The 18,921-nt window shown below is 39.2% G+C and overlaps 2 protein-coding genes across 4 annotated transcripts in view; one reads left to right on the top strand and one right to left on the bottom strand.

Moving 5' to 3' along the window:
- The window catches only part of kcnab2a (potassium voltage-gated channel subfamily A regulatory beta subunit 2a), a gene marked incomplete at its 5' end in the record, with an annotated part of 70,433 nt that extends 66,063 nt beyond the window's left edge, over positions 1-4,370 (top strand). For all 3 annotated transcript variants that reach the window (XM_079482656.1, XM_079482654.1, XM_079482655.1), the window contains 2 exons: positions 249-337; positions 481-4,370. In XM_079482656.1, the coding sequence (XP_079338782.1) occupies positions 249-337; positions 481-570 (179 nt within the window). In that variant the 3' untranslated portion in view covers positions 571-4,370. The remainder of the gene's footprint in view (positions 1-248; positions 338-480) is intronic.
- A 253-nt stretch (positions 4,371-4,623) lies between these two features.
- megf6b (multiple EGF-like-domains 6b) overlaps positions 4,624-18,921 on the bottom strand; it is a gene marked incomplete at its 5' end in the record, with an annotated part of 42,115 nt that continues 27,817 nt past the window's right edge. The window contains 28 exons of the mRNA XM_079483810.1: positions 4,624-5,758; positions 5,858-5,986; positions 6,076-6,204; positions 6,442-6,570; positions 6,649-6,777; positions 7,029-7,157; positions 8,064-8,192; positions 8,388-8,516; positions 8,745-8,876; positions 9,742-9,870; positions 10,306-10,434; positions 10,851-10,979; positions 12,039-12,167; positions 12,376-12,504; positions 13,260-13,388; positions 13,488-13,616; positions 13,707-13,838; positions 14,220-14,348; positions 14,447-14,578; positions 15,144-15,269; positions 15,374-15,508; positions 15,688-15,822; positions 15,990-16,118; positions 17,679-17,807; positions 17,917-18,048; positions 18,228-18,392; positions 18,499-18,621; positions 18,725-18,847. Coding sequence (XP_079339936.1) covers positions 5,703-5,758; positions 5,858-5,986; positions 6,076-6,204; positions 6,442-6,570; positions 6,649-6,777; positions 7,029-7,157; positions 8,064-8,192; positions 8,388-8,516; positions 8,745-8,876; positions 9,742-9,870; positions 10,306-10,434; positions 10,851-10,979; positions 12,039-12,167; positions 12,376-12,504; positions 13,260-13,388; positions 13,488-13,616; positions 13,707-13,838; positions 14,220-14,348; positions 14,447-14,578; positions 15,144-15,269; positions 15,374-15,508; positions 15,688-15,822; positions 15,990-16,118; positions 17,679-17,807; positions 17,917-18,048; positions 18,228-18,392; positions 18,499-18,621; positions 18,725-18,847 — 3,584 coding nt within the window. The 3' untranslated portion in view covers positions 4,624-5,702. The remainder of the gene's footprint in view (positions 5,759-5,857; positions 5,987-6,075; positions 6,205-6,441; positions 6,571-6,648; positions 6,778-7,028; positions 7,158-8,063; positions 8,193-8,387; positions 8,517-8,744; positions 8,877-9,741; positions 9,871-10,305; positions 10,435-10,850; positions 10,980-12,038; positions 12,168-12,375; positions 12,505-13,259; positions 13,389-13,487; positions 13,617-13,706; positions 13,839-14,219; positions 14,349-14,446; positions 14,579-15,143; positions 15,270-15,373; positions 15,509-15,687; positions 15,823-15,989; positions 16,119-17,678; positions 17,808-17,916; positions 18,049-18,227; positions 18,393-18,498; positions 18,622-18,724; positions 18,848-18,921) is intronic.

Below are 18,921 nucleotides of genomic sequence, written 5' to 3'. Positions count from 1 at the left end.
AGAATGGTCTAGACATTTATTGCATGAATTAACACGTTATCTTTGACAGCTCTAATATCTTTTGATATTTTTAGTTTTAGAAATCTCGTTTTTCTCTTTACGACAGATACGTTTTGGGTAAAGGGTTGTGTGCGTGTGTGTGTGTGAGTGTGTGAGTGCACTCTTTTTAATGTATGTTAAACATGTTTAATGTATGTGTATGACAATGTTGATGGTAAATGTTGAACATGTTTACGACTCGTCTGCAGCGTGGTGCCTGAGAAATGAGGGTGTAAGTTCTGTGCTCCTCGGAGCCTCCAACACGGACCAGCTCATGGAGAATATAGGAGCAATACAGGTGAGAATGTGAACGTCTCATGGATGGGTCAGTTGCTTCATTTTTTCGTTTATTTAAATAATCAGGGTTGCAGGGGCTTGTATATTACTATGATTCAAGACTTGAAGGTTATTTTCATTTTGACCCGCTTTGCCTCTCCTCAGGTTCTTCCAAAGTTGTCCTCCTCCATCGTGCACGAGGTGGACAGTATCCTGGGCAACAAACCCTACAGTAAAAAGGACTACCGCTCCTAGTGCGGGAAAGGACAGGACCCGAGCCGCTCCGCACCTTTGCCTGATTCTCCGTTCGCTTCAGCTTTACTGAATGAGCACCGGCCGCATGAGACGGGCAAGCACCCACACACCCTGGAGAGAGACTTTTACAACACAAAGTGCGAGAAAGTTCGAAAGAGTAAAAAAACAACAAAAAAGACGCATTTACGGGCAAATGGGTTGAAATGCAGGATAGAAAGCAATGCATCGATGATATGTGCTTACGGATGCATCCGTTATACATTTAAAAGGTACGAGATCATTAGGGTACTTAAGAACACAATTTAATCATGTACGTTAACAAAAAACATGCTTGCTTGGTTGCTAAAGAGTTTAGTTTTTCCTCTTTGCTTTTTTTATATCGAATGCAGAACAACAAAACTGGAGCTCAAGCCGAATTTTCCCATCAGTTGCAAACGATTCACAGCCGCTCGTGCGACCGTTTGAGTTTGCACGTATTGTTTATGTCATCAAGGCCCGGAACTCTTCACTGTGTCGTCTGCGTTACGTACGCATCCCCCCGCTGGCAACTCCATTTAAGCACTTTAAGACGACATGAGATGAGACGACCGATCCAAACTCTCCGATGTGGAAAGGGCCAAAAAGTATATCAGTGGCTTTTGCTCATTCCACATTGCGTCGCTTTCGTGTCCGTTCCTTGTTTAGACTAACAACAGCTTCTTATCTTTCATCGCTTTGCTAACAGGGCTGTATGAGACAACTCGATGTCAGATTACTCGATCAGGTCTTGTGGTTTTGAAGATCTGTGGAACTTTTGGTCTTCCTTTCACTAAAAAAAGACCTGCTCCCAGCGCACACGTCTAGTGTTTCATGTACTGATATCAAAACTGTTCACTAAATGGATTTCAAGATTGAATTATCTGTATTAATGATGGGATAAGAATGCTTCTGTCATCACTGCTTTCGTACTGCAAAAGATTGAAGTTTCTCATGAGTTTTTAGTCGGGTTTCATCCCAACAAAATGAAGAAAATCAAGAATTGATATAAAGTATGAACCTTAAAGCAATGAAAACATATTCCTCCAAATTCTTATTATGTATACGCCAATAATGTCGTGTCAGACATTTGCAGAGGAAATGTTTTTACAAATACAATTTAGCATTTTTAATAATTCCTGATTGTAAATAATTTGGGGATAAATTGGATCCAGATGTTTCTCAATTAGATTAAACTAATAAGACACATTCACGATTAAAATGAGAAGATTTGCAGGTTCGATTCTGAATGAAGGTAAAATCTTGCACTCTCGCTTGCTTAAAAAAAAAGTGTATGTAAGTCTATGAGTAAGATAATATTTGGCATGAAAAACCTACACAAAATATTCATTATTAGTGGGGTTACTGGGGGTGACGCTCACAGCACAACGTGGTAACTGGACAGATTTTCCTAGCCAATAGAAAAGCAGACTGTTTAAACTGGCCAGCATAGATGTGTTTTCGAAAGCAGCTCAGGGACTGCGGTAGAATGTCTCCGTTCGCATGTGTATGTGCGACAGCGTGAGCTAAATTGTCTAACATCTCATTTCTGCTCGCTGGACAGTTTCACAATGTACCAGTGACGGTATGTGTGGCCGAAGCCAAAGATGTATCCCTCATCCCGTCTATATCATCACCCCCTTGTCCTCTGTTTTTAGCGGCATGTATTTGGTCTTTAAACTGTGCTTTGCCATCTTTCCTCTTCTTTGTATAATCGCTCTGGCGTGTCATGCTCTTTGCAGCACTATAAATCTAACTACATATATACAAATAATCATAGCGCACATACAGTAGTACGAATGATAAGCAGTCTTTAGATCTTTTTCCAAACCGAGAGGGGTCACAAATCCAATTCAACAATAAGATGTTATTGGGATTGATAAGGAGGCCAAACTCTTTCTAGCGTTCTTCGTTTAATCGACCTGTTTCTGATCAAGCATGAGGTCTATTCCGGAAGCATGCAGTCACTCGCATTTAGTGGACATCTTTAAAACTGGCTAGTGCTGCTTTTTAAGTCCTCTTCCGACAGATTTGCACAAATGTTAAGATGATACCTTTTGTCAAATATCATTCATGATGATGTTAGAAAAAATCAGACCTAGTATTCTCAGAATCCTGCTTATGGCAATTCATTCTTCAAATTTAAATGGTTTTGTGTATCGGGTTGAGTAACAGCTACTTTACCAATCTGGACTCCTTTTAAAAGAGTGAAACTGGTGTCCGTAGCATCTGTGAGTTAGCGTGTCGTCTGAAGAACGTTTGGAGACACATGGTGTTTATTGTGTGTTAATAACTATTCCAGTCGCTGAAACACTTGCACCTTATTTGTTTAGTTGGTAATGATGCGTTTACCTTTGTACTGTTTTAAACTTCCCAGCTAACAGGAAATGTTTGCTAATGCTCTCTAAATGTTCTCTCAAGGTTATCAAAACGTTCTCGCATCAATGTGGAAAAAGCATTTTAACGTTATTACAGTATACATTTAAAACACGGTACACAGATAGTGGAACGATTAAAAGATTAAGAAATATCACTTTTAAATCATTTTTAATGAAACGGTGGTTTTTGTTAGCTGGGTCATGAGTCATTCTGGGTTCAGTACAAGTGAAGCTTGGTCAAGACCATAGATGTTTCATTTCATAAACAACCTTAAAGTCATTTTCCTTACACGTTACCCTAAACATCTTGTTTTTTAAAGCTAGAAATGATAAAATGGTATTGAATAATATGTATGTTGTTTATTTTCAGATGGCGTCATTGAGCTTCACTTGTGTTGAACTCGCAACATTTCATTGTGTACTATCATCATTTGTGTTGAGTGTAAGAACTGAAACTAGTTTGCCAGACTTCTAATAAAAACTGTAGATTTGTGGAAGACGGTTGAGTTGAGTTTAGGTCAGATGTGAGTGAAGTGCTTATATCGACACATCACTGTGTTCTTTAGATACTAGAGCTGACGTCCAGGATCGGTAGTAAAGGGCAAAATAAACAGCTCATTTCTCCCATAACACTGACATTGATATACATGTTTTATTTTGTAAGTCTGCGTCTCACTAATATTTTCAGTTTGATTTAGTGTTTTACGTGTCAGCCTGTGTCTAGAGGTAAAGTAGATGCTTGTGGATGAGTTCTAGCACTTCATTTGTTTGGAGTATGATAATGCCCCCATTTAGTCGTGCAATTGTATTACCTTAAAAATATAAATGAATCTAGCTTTCAGAAGTCATGTGACTCAAATGACATTTCTTTCTTATTTTGATAAGACTTAAATTGGCTGTACAGGGAAAAGTGGAAACGTTAACTGTGGTAAATGGCTATTTATCAGGTTGGAGAAGTTGGGTGCGTGTTGAATTATTATTTTCATGCTTTATTTCCCAATGAGGTTATTTTTCACTATTTTACAAAGATTAAGACAAGAATATGATTTTATTTTTTTACCATTCTTTGTTGCCCTCTGGTGGTACTGACTGATGATGATGATGATAAAGATTACAAAGAGCAATTATTTGCACTGATTATGCATTTTTAGAGACTTCTGTGAAATGTATACAATGGCAAGCTACAATTCCACGCTTCGTGGAGAAATACTGTATGTCGAGTCAGATATCTGTATATAGTTTGACCTTTGTACATATATACATAAAAAAGTACTCATGGTGATCACTTCAGCCTTGTATGTTCTTTTTTTTCACGAAAAGGCATTTGCTCACTGCATTGTGCTTGAATCTGAATTTAGAGATGTACAGCCACAGTATCTATGAAATGACTATAAATAATGACTGATGAAAACAAACTCTGTGTGTCCTTGTGTTTTCCTAAATAGTGCTGCAGATCGGAGACTTTTTATGGTGGATGATTGTGTTTTACATCACACGTGAAACAAAACTTGACCTTCCAGTATGACCTATTTGTCAAATATAACATTTAAACATTTCATTTATTTATTATTGGATTTACTGGATCACAGTGTGCAATGTATTTAAATGTCGCTTTAACCAAGCGGTGGGTGATTTTCTTCATTGACTATTTAAGCAGCATGAGCGGAAACATCTTTATTTTTAAGCAGTTCACATGTTATAGACTTTATGTAACATTTACAATTGTGTACTTTACAAAATCTAAATAAAACTTCAGATTTGAGAGCGCTAAAGCACTGAACAGGTTCAACATCAATAAACACAAAAAACATAAGTTCCTGATATGATGAATTTCATATACAAGCCCTTCTTTAATAAAAGGGCAATGTAGCACCATTAATAAGATGGAGAGAAATCACGTCCACATAAAGACACCAGCCTGCCATCAAGGTCAAACAAAACTGTCTGAACTGGGGTTTTATTTGAATGTTTTCTAAGTGTATCATTTGTATTTGTTCATCAATTTAAATAGCATTAAAATAAAACTCTTCATAAAACGCTTTACAAAAGAGAATGTTCAAGTGTGCTATGAGTATACTTTTACGCTATGCTCTTTATGTGCTTCTCAGAAAAGTGTAGTCATAAAGTAGTTTTGTATTAAAAGTTTCCTACTGTTACACTTAAAGTATACTTAAAAGGGCCAATTTATTCCCAAAGGTTTGAAATAGATTCACACGTATACTAATAATAGTTTAATACATAAGGTATATTTAAAATGACACCTGAACTTTACCCAAGTATACTTGTTTTTTGTAGAGGACACTTTATTTCTAATTCAATTGATGCACTGTGTGAAATCAAAAGTCTTGTAAAAACATCTTAACACGGACCATAAAACAATACCCTGATGGAACATTAAATGACAGATGATCAAGTATGGACTACGTTCTCCAGCACACACTGGCCATCTGTCTGCGTCTCCGTAAACAAACTCTGTCCGTGTCCGAAACATAATCACTGTTCTTTTTCTATTGTTTCTCTCACTGTGATTTGCAGTTGACAATAACATAAAAGTGCACTCAAAATACAGCACTGGCGAGTCATCACAGCGTCCAACAGTTTGTGTTTGTTGCAAGTGTTCCTCACTTTCGCATCCAGTTAATGCAGAAGAGGTTTCAGCGGGTCCAAAAGAACCCACAAACGGTTCATAAATACATTTGTGCGTTTGTCTTCTGTCTCGTAGACACAGGTGTGCTGGTGCTATGAGCTTGTGGGATGCAGCTGAGCCTCTTCTAAACTTCTTTGGTCCAGTACAACTACATCAAAACCAGATACGACCAGTTAGATCAACACAGTACAAAGGAAAAATCTAGTCGTATACTTAACTACTGTAAGAGTGAAAATAAAGACTTTACGTTCAGAACACGTGAGACCGATCCAGCCATTCAGACACGTGCAGCGTCCATTTCTGCCGTCGCACTGAGATCCGTGTTCACATTCACATGTCAGAGTGCAGTCTGGGCCGAAGCGGTTCATACTGCAGTCTATACATCATCAACACACACAAAGTCACCTATAAAAGCACATCTGATGAGTAATAAGAGACGAGATTTCAGAAGAAATAGAGACTCACCGCTGTCACACCTGGCCCCGGTTTTTCCCGAGGGACAGATACACCTACCGCTCACGGGGTCACATGATCCGTCGTCTGCACAGTCGCATGACTGAGAGCAGTTCTGACCGAACGTGCCCTGCTTGCAAACTAAAACATAATGCAAAATACATTTGATTTTACAGGTTATTTAGTCTACAATCTCGGACTGAAACTCTTGGACAACAAAATAAACAATGCCATAAGTTAAGTTCATGATTTTGTACATTATCGGTGTTTTCTCGATAACATCATTTTTGCTTTTGATGAACGGCATGTGTGACCTCGAATCTGTATTGGTCATCTGTCATTAGAATGAGCTCTCGGGGGCAGGTTGTGTTTGCTCACCTCTGTCACAGCGAGATCCGTGAAAGCCGGCGGGGCAGAGACACTGTCCTGTACTGGGATGACACTGAGCATCATTTACACAATCACACCGCTTAGAACACCGAGACCCGTATAGACCCGCAGGACAAACTGAAACACAAACACTGAACATGTCAGCACACAGACACACGGATCAGCTTCAGGTGAAAGTGTGTGTGAGACGCTCACCGTGTTCACAGCGGTGTCCATAATATCCGGCTTTACACTGACAGACACCGGTTACTCTGTCGCAGGTGCTGTTATTCTGACACACACACTCGAGAGCACAGTCGGGACCAAACCTGCCTTCTGGACATTCTACACACACGCACGGAAACAAACACAGAGATCCGTGAACAAACACACACAAATGTTCTCAAAATATGTGACCTCACTACATAGCTTATCAAATCTGAGCGTTAAAATATGTAGCTTTAGCATACCGATAAGACTTACCATAGTAACTGCATTAATGTACAGCAAGAATCATCTTTAAGATAAGTATATTTACTGTATTCAGTTTCTTTACTTGAATGATATTTTACACATCACATATGAAAAATTTGTACCTTTCTCGCAATGTCGTCCGGTCTGTCCGAGAGCACACGAGCAGTTTCCAGTAACACCGTCACACACACCTCCACTGCTACAGTTACATCTCTGTGAACAATCTGAACCAAACCAGCCCGCAGCACAGCCTACACACACACACACACACATCCGTTTTAATATGTAGCGTGAAGGTAGTTAAACTACAGTTAAGAGAATGTTTTAAAGCTGTGAGCCATACAATCTAACAGAAAGACACTAAAGCTATCATTTCTTTGTAATGAACTCAATATTTTATTATTTAGCAAAATAGTGTATTTGTTAAATGATACAAAGGAATGATGTGATTGCATCATTTTTAAATGTATATTTTAAATGAACCATCCCAGCTTCATACTGTATGAGAGATTTTGTCTGATTTATGTCTCAATGTCTTCAATGCAATGTTTTAGTAACACTTTAGCTAACGCATATATTGTATGTATAATGCATTATAAAAGTAGTTTTAATGTATTTATTATGCCTTGTAATGCACCTTATGTCTCATGAATGAACTACAGTTCATTAACTTGATACATAATAACACTTATCAATTCATTGTTACACTTCGCATTTTTATTTTGGTTTAATTCTTTGCAAAAACATTTAATGTCTTTCGACACACATCATGAACAATTATAATGCATCATACCATTTAATAACCCTTAATAATGCATTATACATAAAGGCTTAAAGTAAAGTTTCTAAATGTATAGAATAATGCAATGTAAGTCGCTTTGGATGAAAGCGTCTGCCAAATGCATAAATGTATGTAAATGTAAAACATGATGTACTGTTGCGTTTTGTAGCATCGTCCTCTAAAATGATCCGTTATCATGTTACTCATCATTTTGTCCTTATAAACCTCAATCACTGACCTCATTTTGTGGAACACGAACAGAAAGGATGTCTCACAGCTTAAAAGAACACGATGATAAGTAAATGATGACGGAAATGTTTGAAGTGAATTGTCCTTTAAGACACAATGTCTTCGCCCTAAAGAATGTCTGACTCACCTTGATCACAGTTTTCACCACGTTGTCCTGATGCACAGATACATCTGCCCGTGACCGGATCATTCCTCGCACCCTTCCCACAGACCGCCACATGAGCGCAGTGCAGCCCGTAACGTCCGGCCGGACACGCTGAGGATTACACAAGATCAGCATAAATCATCAGGAAAAAAACGACATTATTTAATAAACACATTGAAAGAGAAGCTTCACTGAATGTGCTGTCAACACGGAGCAAAATGCTCAAGCGAATTGTTGAACATGTTTGTACTGCTTCCGCTGTCTAACAGACACTGTGTTAGTTATTTTCACATTTGTAAGACTCACTCAGATTGCATCTGGCACCGATGAAACCAGGTGCACATTTACAGGTGCCCGAGACAGAAACACAAAGTCCTCCATTCAAACACTGACACTGACGCTCACAGTCGGGTCCATAGAAACCTTCAGCGCACTCTACATCACAAAAACACACATTTACATGTAAACACCAAAACATCAAGTGTACAAACCAGCCAATCACAATCAAGTTCAGTATGGTATGAACTGCATCGATGTGTTAAAATAAAAATGTAGATCATATTAATGGAAAAAACTTAAAACATTTGTATGATTAACAAGGTAAATATATTTACAGTAGCTAAACATGTATAAAACGTACTGTGGTTTAAAGGCATCACTTACCAAGGTCACACTTTGGTCCTGTGAATCCGGGGGCGCAGTAACATTTTCCGGACACTGGATGGCACAGTTGGTTACTCTCGGAACACTGACACACCTGATTACAGTCCATGCCATAGGTGCCGGGCAGACAAACTATGAAGACAAACAAACAACAACACAACATTCATTCATTACACAACACAACACCCTATTCTGAACATATTAGATTATAATACTGTAAACTATCCTTACAAAAACAACAAGTTGAATAAAGTGCGCTTAACTTTGTTTTAACTAAAAATATGAATGTCTACTTTCAGACTATTTTTATGTACTTCTCAGAAATATATTTAAAACGACCCTGACGTATACTTCGCTTACTGTATACTGACGGACAATATATAAAATAATGAAATATAATGAAATATTGGCTTGTGGTTGTGTTTACTCATTTTTCACACAGTTTTATTTATTTATAATAGAAATTACACAGTATATAAATAGTTAAGTATATTAATAAGTACACTTATATAAAACCTTAAGAAAAGAATGTTTGCGGGTTTTGATTTAAGCCATAATAACAAAAAAATACAGCTAATTACACAATAAAAACATGATTTTTGATATTGTTATCTCATTTTGGAACCAAACTCTTCAAATATACTTTGCGTCAGTATATTCAAAGTAATATGTATTTAAAGTATACGTATTTTTGTAAGGGTGGATAAACAAGATACATTAGTTAGCTTGTGTATTGTTAAACTGGCACGTTGTTGTTTTGTGTACGTTATTGCACAAGTCCTCAAATCCCTCTCCTGTAGTAACATAAGTCCATAAGCGCCCTCAACTGGGCGGCTTTATATGATCCCTTTACAACACTATCTCTAATGCAATCATTCGAAATTTCCTTCAGTAAAAGTGGAAGTCTTTCCTCATTACACACGGGACGAGTCAAATAACGCTGACCCTAAACTATAAAGACATCTGGACTCTATAAAACTATATAGACGACACTCACTCTCTTCACAGCCGTGGCTGGTAAATCCAGAGGGACAGCCGCAGTTTCCGCTTATATGATGACATGATGTTCCCGTCGGGCAGGAGCAAGGCTGAAGGCATTTCTCACCGTATGAGCCCGGCAGACATGCTGACACACACATAAAACAGGTACAGAGCAATTACAACCACAACACAAACACTGAAAACAGAAGAGTACAGCACAAGCACCAGAATCACTTTAGCACCACATTGGTCTGTTTCTTCAAGGAATAGTTCACCCCCAAAATGTCATCACTTCTATAAGACTCCACATCGTGTCAAAGTGAACACTGAACCCCAATGGCTTCCGTTGTATGAACACAAAACCACTGAGAAATTTCTCAGACTATCTTCTTTTACAGGTTTTGAATGACATGATGGTGAAAATTGATGACTGTTTTATAGAGCTTGGTGCTCATCTCCGTCTCATCTGCACATCTATCCATGCTCATCCCTAACTAAGCGGTTTTAACATTTTATTATTTGTACGTGACATTGGTACAGGAATAAAATAAGAATATGAAAAGTACATTATGACGCGGACCTTTCTCACAGCGTCGTCCTCTCCATCCGGCGGGACAGAAACACTCTCCACTCACATGGTGACAGGGAGCGTTGTGTTCACACTCACATCGACCCTCACAGCCGGCTCCAAAACGTCCAGACACGCATGCTGACAAAACACACACACACACGTCATCTTCAGTCCTTTCTACGTGTGAAATAAAGCATCATTTAATCTGAATGAAGATTAAATAAATAAAGGAGCTGCTTAGGTTTAACTGTGGTGGGCACATTCGGTGCTTATATGGATACAAGCTGGTATCAGATACAACATCATTAAACTACATTAAACTGGAGCAAGAGTACATTCTAATGACACATTTATTCAAATCCATACTGTGTTAAACAGCATCAGTTTTGTCATTGGCCACTAGAGGGAGCCACATCCTCACTGCATTTAAAAGAGTAACTGCAACAGATGTGCTTATTTCTATAGTTAGTCATTATTACTCATGCAACAAATGCTTTGATACTGAAACATGATTTATGGAGTAAGCTTAATGTGATAGATCGGGGATCTCTCACCGTTCTCACAGAGTTCTCCGGTCCAGCCCGACTGACAAACACAACCACCCGTCTGTCTGTCACACTGACCGCCGTTTCGACACTCACAACTGTCCTGACAGTCCGACCCGAACCGACCCGCTGGACATTCTGAGACAACACACACGGCATACACATAAAACACAGACAAACAAACATGTACAACACATGAAACAACATACACGCACGTGAACAATACACATGCGTATCAAACAGTGTGCAAAGAAAACACAACATTACACAGACATACGCACACACAGACGCATAAGCATACACGCAACATACACAAAAACACATACGTACAACATAAACAACACACACACACACACAAACACACATACAGGAAGAAAAAGTAAAAACTTATGAAACAAAATCAGCAGAAAATATCTCTCAAATGCATTATTATGTGTGTTATTTACCGTGATATTTGCAAAACTATATATTAAATAAGTAATAGCAGATGTTTGTTTGTTATAGCAAAAATTTAAAAAATTATGCTGTTTTCTTTTTGCTGTGAATAGCATTAAATAGAAATAGAAATAATAACCCCTCTTTCTATTTAAACTTTGAGCTAAACATCATCCAATACAAGATCCAATTTCTTCACTAAATCTAAATGAGTCACATCTGGCAACAGTTAAAGTCATTGGCTCTCATTAAACACCAGTAAAACTGCACCCGGAGCACTGTCATTATTATATTATTATGAGGTGAGAGGAAAGAGAAACACCCCAGAGCTCACAGTATACACAACACCTGACAAAAAAACAGTCTGTGTTTCAAAACCCAGTGCGGTCGACAAAACCTCTCAGCGTCTGACACTCGAGCCCTGAAACACCGAAACGGCAGCAGGACACTTAATATATGATGTAATGCCTGGAAATCATAATAATTCATTCAGACCACTGACAGACACCACATGGAGATCCGTTACACAAGAAAATACACAACGCTGAAACTGAGCTCCACAGGTCCGACGTTTACCTCTAGATCTGAAAGCCACCAGCATTTTCATATTCGTTTTGAACACCTTGGCAGACAGAGCCATATAAACATCTTAATCTGTATTTATCTCAATAAAGATCAAATAAAAACATCACTGTTTTAACTGTGGTTTTAGATTTTCAGATAAGCGAAAGGGTTTGCTGTGTGTCACCATCTCTCGCTCACCCCGCTCACAAGCAGAGCCCGTCCATCCGCTGGGGCAAACGCAGTGGCCGTTCACAGGGTCACACAAACCACCATTCTGGCAAAGGCATCTCTGACCACAACCCATGCCAAAGAATCCTGGAGAACATTCTGGAAAAAATTGTACCAGCAGAAGACCATATGTTACACCACAGCCAATAACAAATGTACTGTATTGCAGAACAATCATTTAAAGTGGGCCAACTTTATCCAAATGGAATTTTTATATACAGTATATATGAAATCGATTAACTTTTATATGTTAAGTTTGATTCGTTCTCTGACAGGACTGAGAGACTCTGAAGTTTGTGAATCTTACGTCGTGAGCAGGTGTTTCCCGTCCAGCCGGCGCCGCATTCACACTGACCGCTCACTGCATTACAACTGCTGTTATTGTGGCACACACAGGTCTGAGAACAGCCGTCTCCATAGAATCCAACAGCACACGCTGGACACACAACGATCAGAATTATTATTCACGTGAACATCAGGCCATTCTGTGCTGAAGGAAAGATGTGTGCGTAGAGGAAGAAATGATCATCATAAATTGTCATCAAACATTTCGCCAAAATCTGCAAAACAATTGGGTCTCAGCATTTATTTGTGTTATGAATATGTTTAAAATACAAATAGTCCCAATAGACCCAAAATTCATTCAAAGTGTTTATATTTTACCAACAAATGTGACCCTGGACCGCAAAACCGGTCTTAAGTGGCATGCCAAAAAATCCATTGTAGGGATCAAAATTATCCATTTTTCTTTTATGCCAAAAATAATTTGGCTATTAAGTAAAGATGTTCCGTGAATATATTTAGTAAATTTCTTAACATAAATATATAAAAACTTTATTTTTGTTAGTAATACGCTATGTTAAGGACTTGATTTGGACAACTTTAATGGCAATTTTCTTAATATTTTGCAAATCCATCCATCCATCCATCCATCCATCCATTTTCTTCCGCTTATCCGGGGCCGGGTCCGGGTTTTGCAAATCGTTTATCAAATATCTCGGCCAAATATATTGTCCATCAAACTCCATACATCAATGGAAAGCTTATTTGTTCAGCTTTCAAAAATTGACCCCTAAGACCAGTGTCCAGGGTCACAAATGGACTTCAGGTTAGATGCTACGCAAATGTTCAATTAATAAATATAATTATTAACAGAAACAATAAATTAATACTACAAATAAATAAGCTCACCTTGGTTACATTGTGGTCCAATCCAGCCAGGCAGACAGGAACATTCACCGGTGATGTGACTGCATAGAGCTCCATTCCTACAGACGCACTTCTGCTGACAGTCCAGACCATAAAATCCTTGTGGACACGCTACACACACACACACACACGCACGCGCATGAACAGTCAACAATACAACAAATCATACACACAACTGCTGTAAACCAATGTGAAGTTAAGAAATCGTACGCTTTTCACAGAAACTTCCGATCCAGCCGACATTACATGTACAAGCCCCGCCCACGTGATCACACGATGCCTGATTTTCACACTGACAGCGATGCTTGCAGCCCGCTCCAAAAGAACCAGCGGGGCATTCTGGGATAGGTGTTGGATAATAAATACTGTATTACACAGATTAGAAAGGACACCACATTTTGCAGAAGAAATGTGTGTAAATTCTCTTACTCTGGTCACATGTTGGTCCCGTGAACCCAGCCTCACAATAACAGTGTCCGGTCTGAGCGTCACAACCTCCGTCAAAGTTCTGACAGTCGCACGCGTTCACACAGTCCACACCCCAGCGACCAACATCACACGCTGCAACACACAGACACATGTTTGTTGAAGTATCTTTGTGGGGACTTGCCATAGATTTCTACTGTTCTACTAAACGTATTGTGTTTCTATCCTATATCCTTAAACCTAATCTTCTCTTTCACATTTTCAAATAAGCGTCATTTAGTCTTTATAAACCAAAAGAGTTTCAAGGAACATTTTCCTCAAGAAACATGAGCGAGATCATACGGCTCCTCAAAGAGTCATTGTTTTTATAAAGTTAAAAAGATTCTTTTTGTGCCACATACAAGTCTAACAAAACGTATGCATGCTGACCGCCACATCCTGAGGGCATTTTTTTAACTAACAGTGGGAAATGAGTCAGTCAGGTCCATTCTGTACACACGTTAAACACAACAGTACCTTTCCTGCAGTTGTGTCCTGTCCAGCCGGCAGGACATGAGCAGCGGCCGCTTACAGGATTACAGCGACCCCCGTTATCACAGGAACACCTCTGCAGACAACCCGGACCGAACCGGCCTGCCGGACACGCTACACATACACATATTAGTTACTGTATAACAGTTCTGCATTAGGATCCCCTCAAATCTACATTTGAGAAACACAGAAGTAATATCAGATGCACTCACAGTTCTGACACAGTCTGCCGATGAATCCCGCTGAACACGCACATGTTCCGTTACGCTTGTTACAAACACCTCCCTTTTCACACGCCGGACACGATTCCCGACAGTCAACACCCCAATAACCTTCAGCACACTCTAAAAACATTCAATTGGAAAACGTAAGGGATAAAGCACAGGCAGCTGGACATGAAATGTCAATTTGAATTATTGTATTAGCTAATTTTTAGCTTCCACGAGTTAAAGCAGTTAACTTTCAGTCTTAAGGTAAGAAACAACGCTTAAATGTCACGGACAGGCCATTTGGCTTAATCGTTTGTAAATGTAATGTCATATGTGTTATTAAAAGAGATATTTATATTTCATTTGTCAAAAAAAAAACAGTCAAAATGATTTGCTGCATCTGGGTCACCGTGAGTTATTGGTTTTGAGCGGTTGTTATCTGGGAATAACGTACCTGCAAGTGTCGCCACTGGCCAATCAGAATCAAGCATTGCAACGAGCCGTGTAATAATGGAATTTAGCAAATGTCATTACACATTTCATGTCTGACATAGTCAAAGTAAGGTTCTTGAAGGCTCACCGGTCAAACCAGTATACAGTATGTATCTAACCAGTAACGGCTGTGCAGGTGTTTTATGATTCTCAGTGACATTTGTGACTTTATTCAAACAACAACACAAGACAATAAGAGAGCTGACACCTTTCTCACAGCGTTCTCCAACCGTGCCGGCGGGACACACGCATTTGCCGGTCATCTTATCACATGATGCCCCCGAGCAGTCACATGACTGAGAGCAGCCATTCCCAAATCTTCCATCAACACAGTCTATAACAAATGTCACATTTGACAGTGGTTTTAGAAGCTGTATGGACAGATCGGTGATTGAAAAAGATATCACATATTCAAGTGTATATTTTGACTCTCTTTACCTTCTTCGCATTTCTCTCCTCTCTTTCCAGCTGGACACTGGGGCTGACACGCTCCGGTCACATGATCACACGACACTCCAGATGGACAGCTGCATTGTCGGTCACACCCGGAGCCGTAGAATCCTGATTCACACGCTATACAAGAAAATAATCAGACATTCAGCATATCATCGAGAAGTATTGAGCTCTGTTTGGCTTTACACCAATATAAACAGAATATAAACTGAATTTCTGTTATGAGATCGCATATTTTTCAGAATTTTGTGTACTTGCATCGTTCCAGGATGTTGCATTTATAAATCTTGTCCACTCACTGTCTTTGCAGGTGTCGCCCCGGTAACCCGGTTTACAGATGCAGTCGCCATGGCGACGATGACACTCCACAGAGTTCTTCTGGACACAGCCACACTCTTCGGAACAGCCCGGTCCAAACATCCACCGAGGACACGCTGCACAAGACAACACAGACACGAGGATGTCAAGGTCACAGAATCAATAACAAAAATTAAACAACAATAAGAAAATATTTGACCATACTTTATGATGACGATCAAAAACACTATGTATAAACTGTATATTTAAGGGTTAATTTACGGCAAAGCTTTAACCGACTCACGCAGGTGACAGAAACGTCCGTACAGGCCCGGGTCACACAGACACGCCCCGTATGTCCGATGACAGCGTCCGTTATTAGCACAGTTACACTTCTTATTACATAACTTCCCGTAGAGACCCTTCGGACAACCTGCAGAAACACAGTAGACAGACTGATACACTCCATTTCAGTGTTTCTGAACTGGTGGCTCGCGACCCAAATGTTCCCACTTTTATAAATGTTTTTCTGATGCAAGACTTATATAATATCTGTGATCTGTCATTATTCTGTCGATATTTTCGTAGAACAAACTATGGCGTCATATATGTATCCTAAAAATTGGGGTACGCCTTGATGACCATGGGAAAGTGTGGGTCAAACCAAAAAATGGCCAAACCAGTTGAGCATTACTGAATTATACAACAACAATAATTATTTGAAAAGCATATTTAAACACAAAAATAATTTATTCAAAGGGCTAAACAACATAAACACTGCAAAAATTACATTTAAAAAAGCTGAAGAATAAAATAATCATAGAAAGTAAAGTGCAAACACAGTTGGCAACATGTTAAAACACCCAATGTGATAACGTGAAAGCAGTGTTGGGTGTAACTAGTAACTGTCGTCGAATTACTTTTCTCCAAAAAAGTAAAGTAAGGGATTACTCTTATTTTTCTGTAATTCAATTACAGTTACTTCTGATGTATTCGGGCTAATTACTGTGTAATATATACAATAGTGGAAATGACATCAAAATGATGAGTCTAACTTTAAAACATATGCTTTAATGCAGTGGTTCTCAGTTTTCCTGCTGAGTTTAGCCCCAACTCTAATAAAACACCTGAAGAAGCTAATCGGTGACTTTAGGAACAGATGTGTTCAACTTAATGATGGGCTGTGCACATTGTTTCACATACTGAAATAAAGTACAGCGAGAGCGATTCAAATGCGTACAGAGCGATCTGCACTTGAATCGCTATCACGGTTCTTAAATGTCATACGCTGATAGATTTGCTCAGCGCCCATTAAGTCGAATGCATATATTCCTAAAGATGCTGTTTGGCTTATTCAGGTGTTGGGACTACACTCGGCAGGAAAATGGATCTCGCGGGCCAGAGGTGAGAACCACTGCTTTCATGTGTCCTTCTCACATTTGTAAGACTTTGGTCAGTTGATACGAATACTTTATTTAGCTTTATATTATTTATTTGAATGAATGAATGAAAAGAGCCGTTTCATGTTAATCCTTGAATCACTTAACAAATCAAGGTGTGTGTAGGACATAGAAAGTAATTCAATACTTTTTGGAGAGAGTACTTTGTACAGTAATAGTTACACTATTGAATATGTAGTTAGTAACTAGTAATTCATTACTTTTTCAGAGTAACTTACCCAACTCTTGTTTTAGCTTGAAATATTACTTTTGTGGTTTCTTGATTGCAAACAACGTTAAAACTGTTTTGATGTAATATTTGGAAAAGAAAGATGTTCAAGGGCCCTTGAACAGAGGCATTAAAGGAGCTGGTATAAATTATTAAATAGCTTTCATGTGGCTATATGGCTTTCCTGTGGCGCTAGCAACGCCAAGGTCATGCGTTCGATCCCAGGGATGGCAAGGAAAGAAAAAATGATGTTTAGTATGACGCAATGTAAGTTGCTTTGGCAAAAAGCGTCTGCCAAAATACGTAGTTAAATGTATAAACTGACCGTCCTGGCAGAGCTCTCCACTGACCCCTGGTGGACATCTACAGCTTCCTGTGACCGGATCGCACACACCATCATTCTTACACTTACAGCTGAATGAGCAGTTTGTGCCGAACCAACCTGACGGACACGCTGGAACACAAATAGATATACACAAACACATTTAAAGATACAATTATTAAGAAACCAACTTAAGCTTTCGAAATTGTTGAGTATATGATCATGTTTTTGTGTAACTTACTCTCATTACAGATGATTCCTGTCCATCCGTCAGGACAGTCACATCCACGTCTGTGTGTGTTACACAATCCACCGTTTACACAGTCCTCACACGACAGACTGCAGTCAGAGCCGAACGACTCATTCAGACATACTAGCCAGATGAGACGAGACAAGAAACGAGAAGAGACGTGTAAAGATTAAACAACATTTTATACATGTAACGTGTTATAATATGACGTGTTGCTCCAAAGCTTTTGTGTCACTATTTTGACGTCTTTAAATGGACATCAGAGAAGTCCAGCTCCTAGTTATGGTCTTAAGTGAACGTACTGAACTTCTCAGCTAGTGTGTTTTCAGCTCTCAGTTCTCCAGCGTCCTCTTCATAGTCATCGTATCTCTCCAGGATCTGCTCAAAGTCCTGTAGGATGGTCAGCTGAGGTCGAGGTCTTTCAACAGACTGACCGCTGCTTAAAGCCTCCACAGTATCCTGCAACGCTAGACACACAAACAAACCTTCGTCTACAACATACATTATATAAAGCAAGACCAAAAAGATGTTTGCGATTTTTTACGAAGTAGTTTTGAGAGAGTTATTACTCACAAACACAGGAGCGGCGGTCTTCATCGAGGCGGTAACCGCGTTTACAGTAGCACTGAAATGACCCGGCGCTGTTCTGACACCTGTGATCACAGCCTCCATTTTCAGCAAGACATTCATCTATATCTGTTATCACACATACATCAATCATCAAAAGAAACATCAGAGTATTCATCCAGGTGTAATCAAACTCCACCTCTGAATTGATCTAAAGACAAACTGGTCGTACCATCACAGCTGCATCCGTCAGTATTCAAGCGATATCCGGCTGTACAGAAACATTCATAACCTCCAGGATAGTTTGTGCATTCCTGCTCACAGCAAGAGCTGCCGTCTCCACATTCATTTATATCTACACATACAGACAGAACACACACCTGGGTCATCGCTCTATTCATACAGTCTGAAAGGAAACGGTCATATGTA

Source organism: Barbatula barbatula, assembly GCF_947034865.1.
Source record: "Barbatula barbatula genome assembly, chromosome: 20".
NCBI lineage: Eukaryota > Metazoa > Chordata > Actinopteri > Cypriniformes > Nemacheilidae > Barbatula > Barbatula barbatula.
The sequence above is the reverse complement of the archived record's forward strand: the minus strand, read 5'-3'. Positions and strand labels throughout refer to the sequence as shown.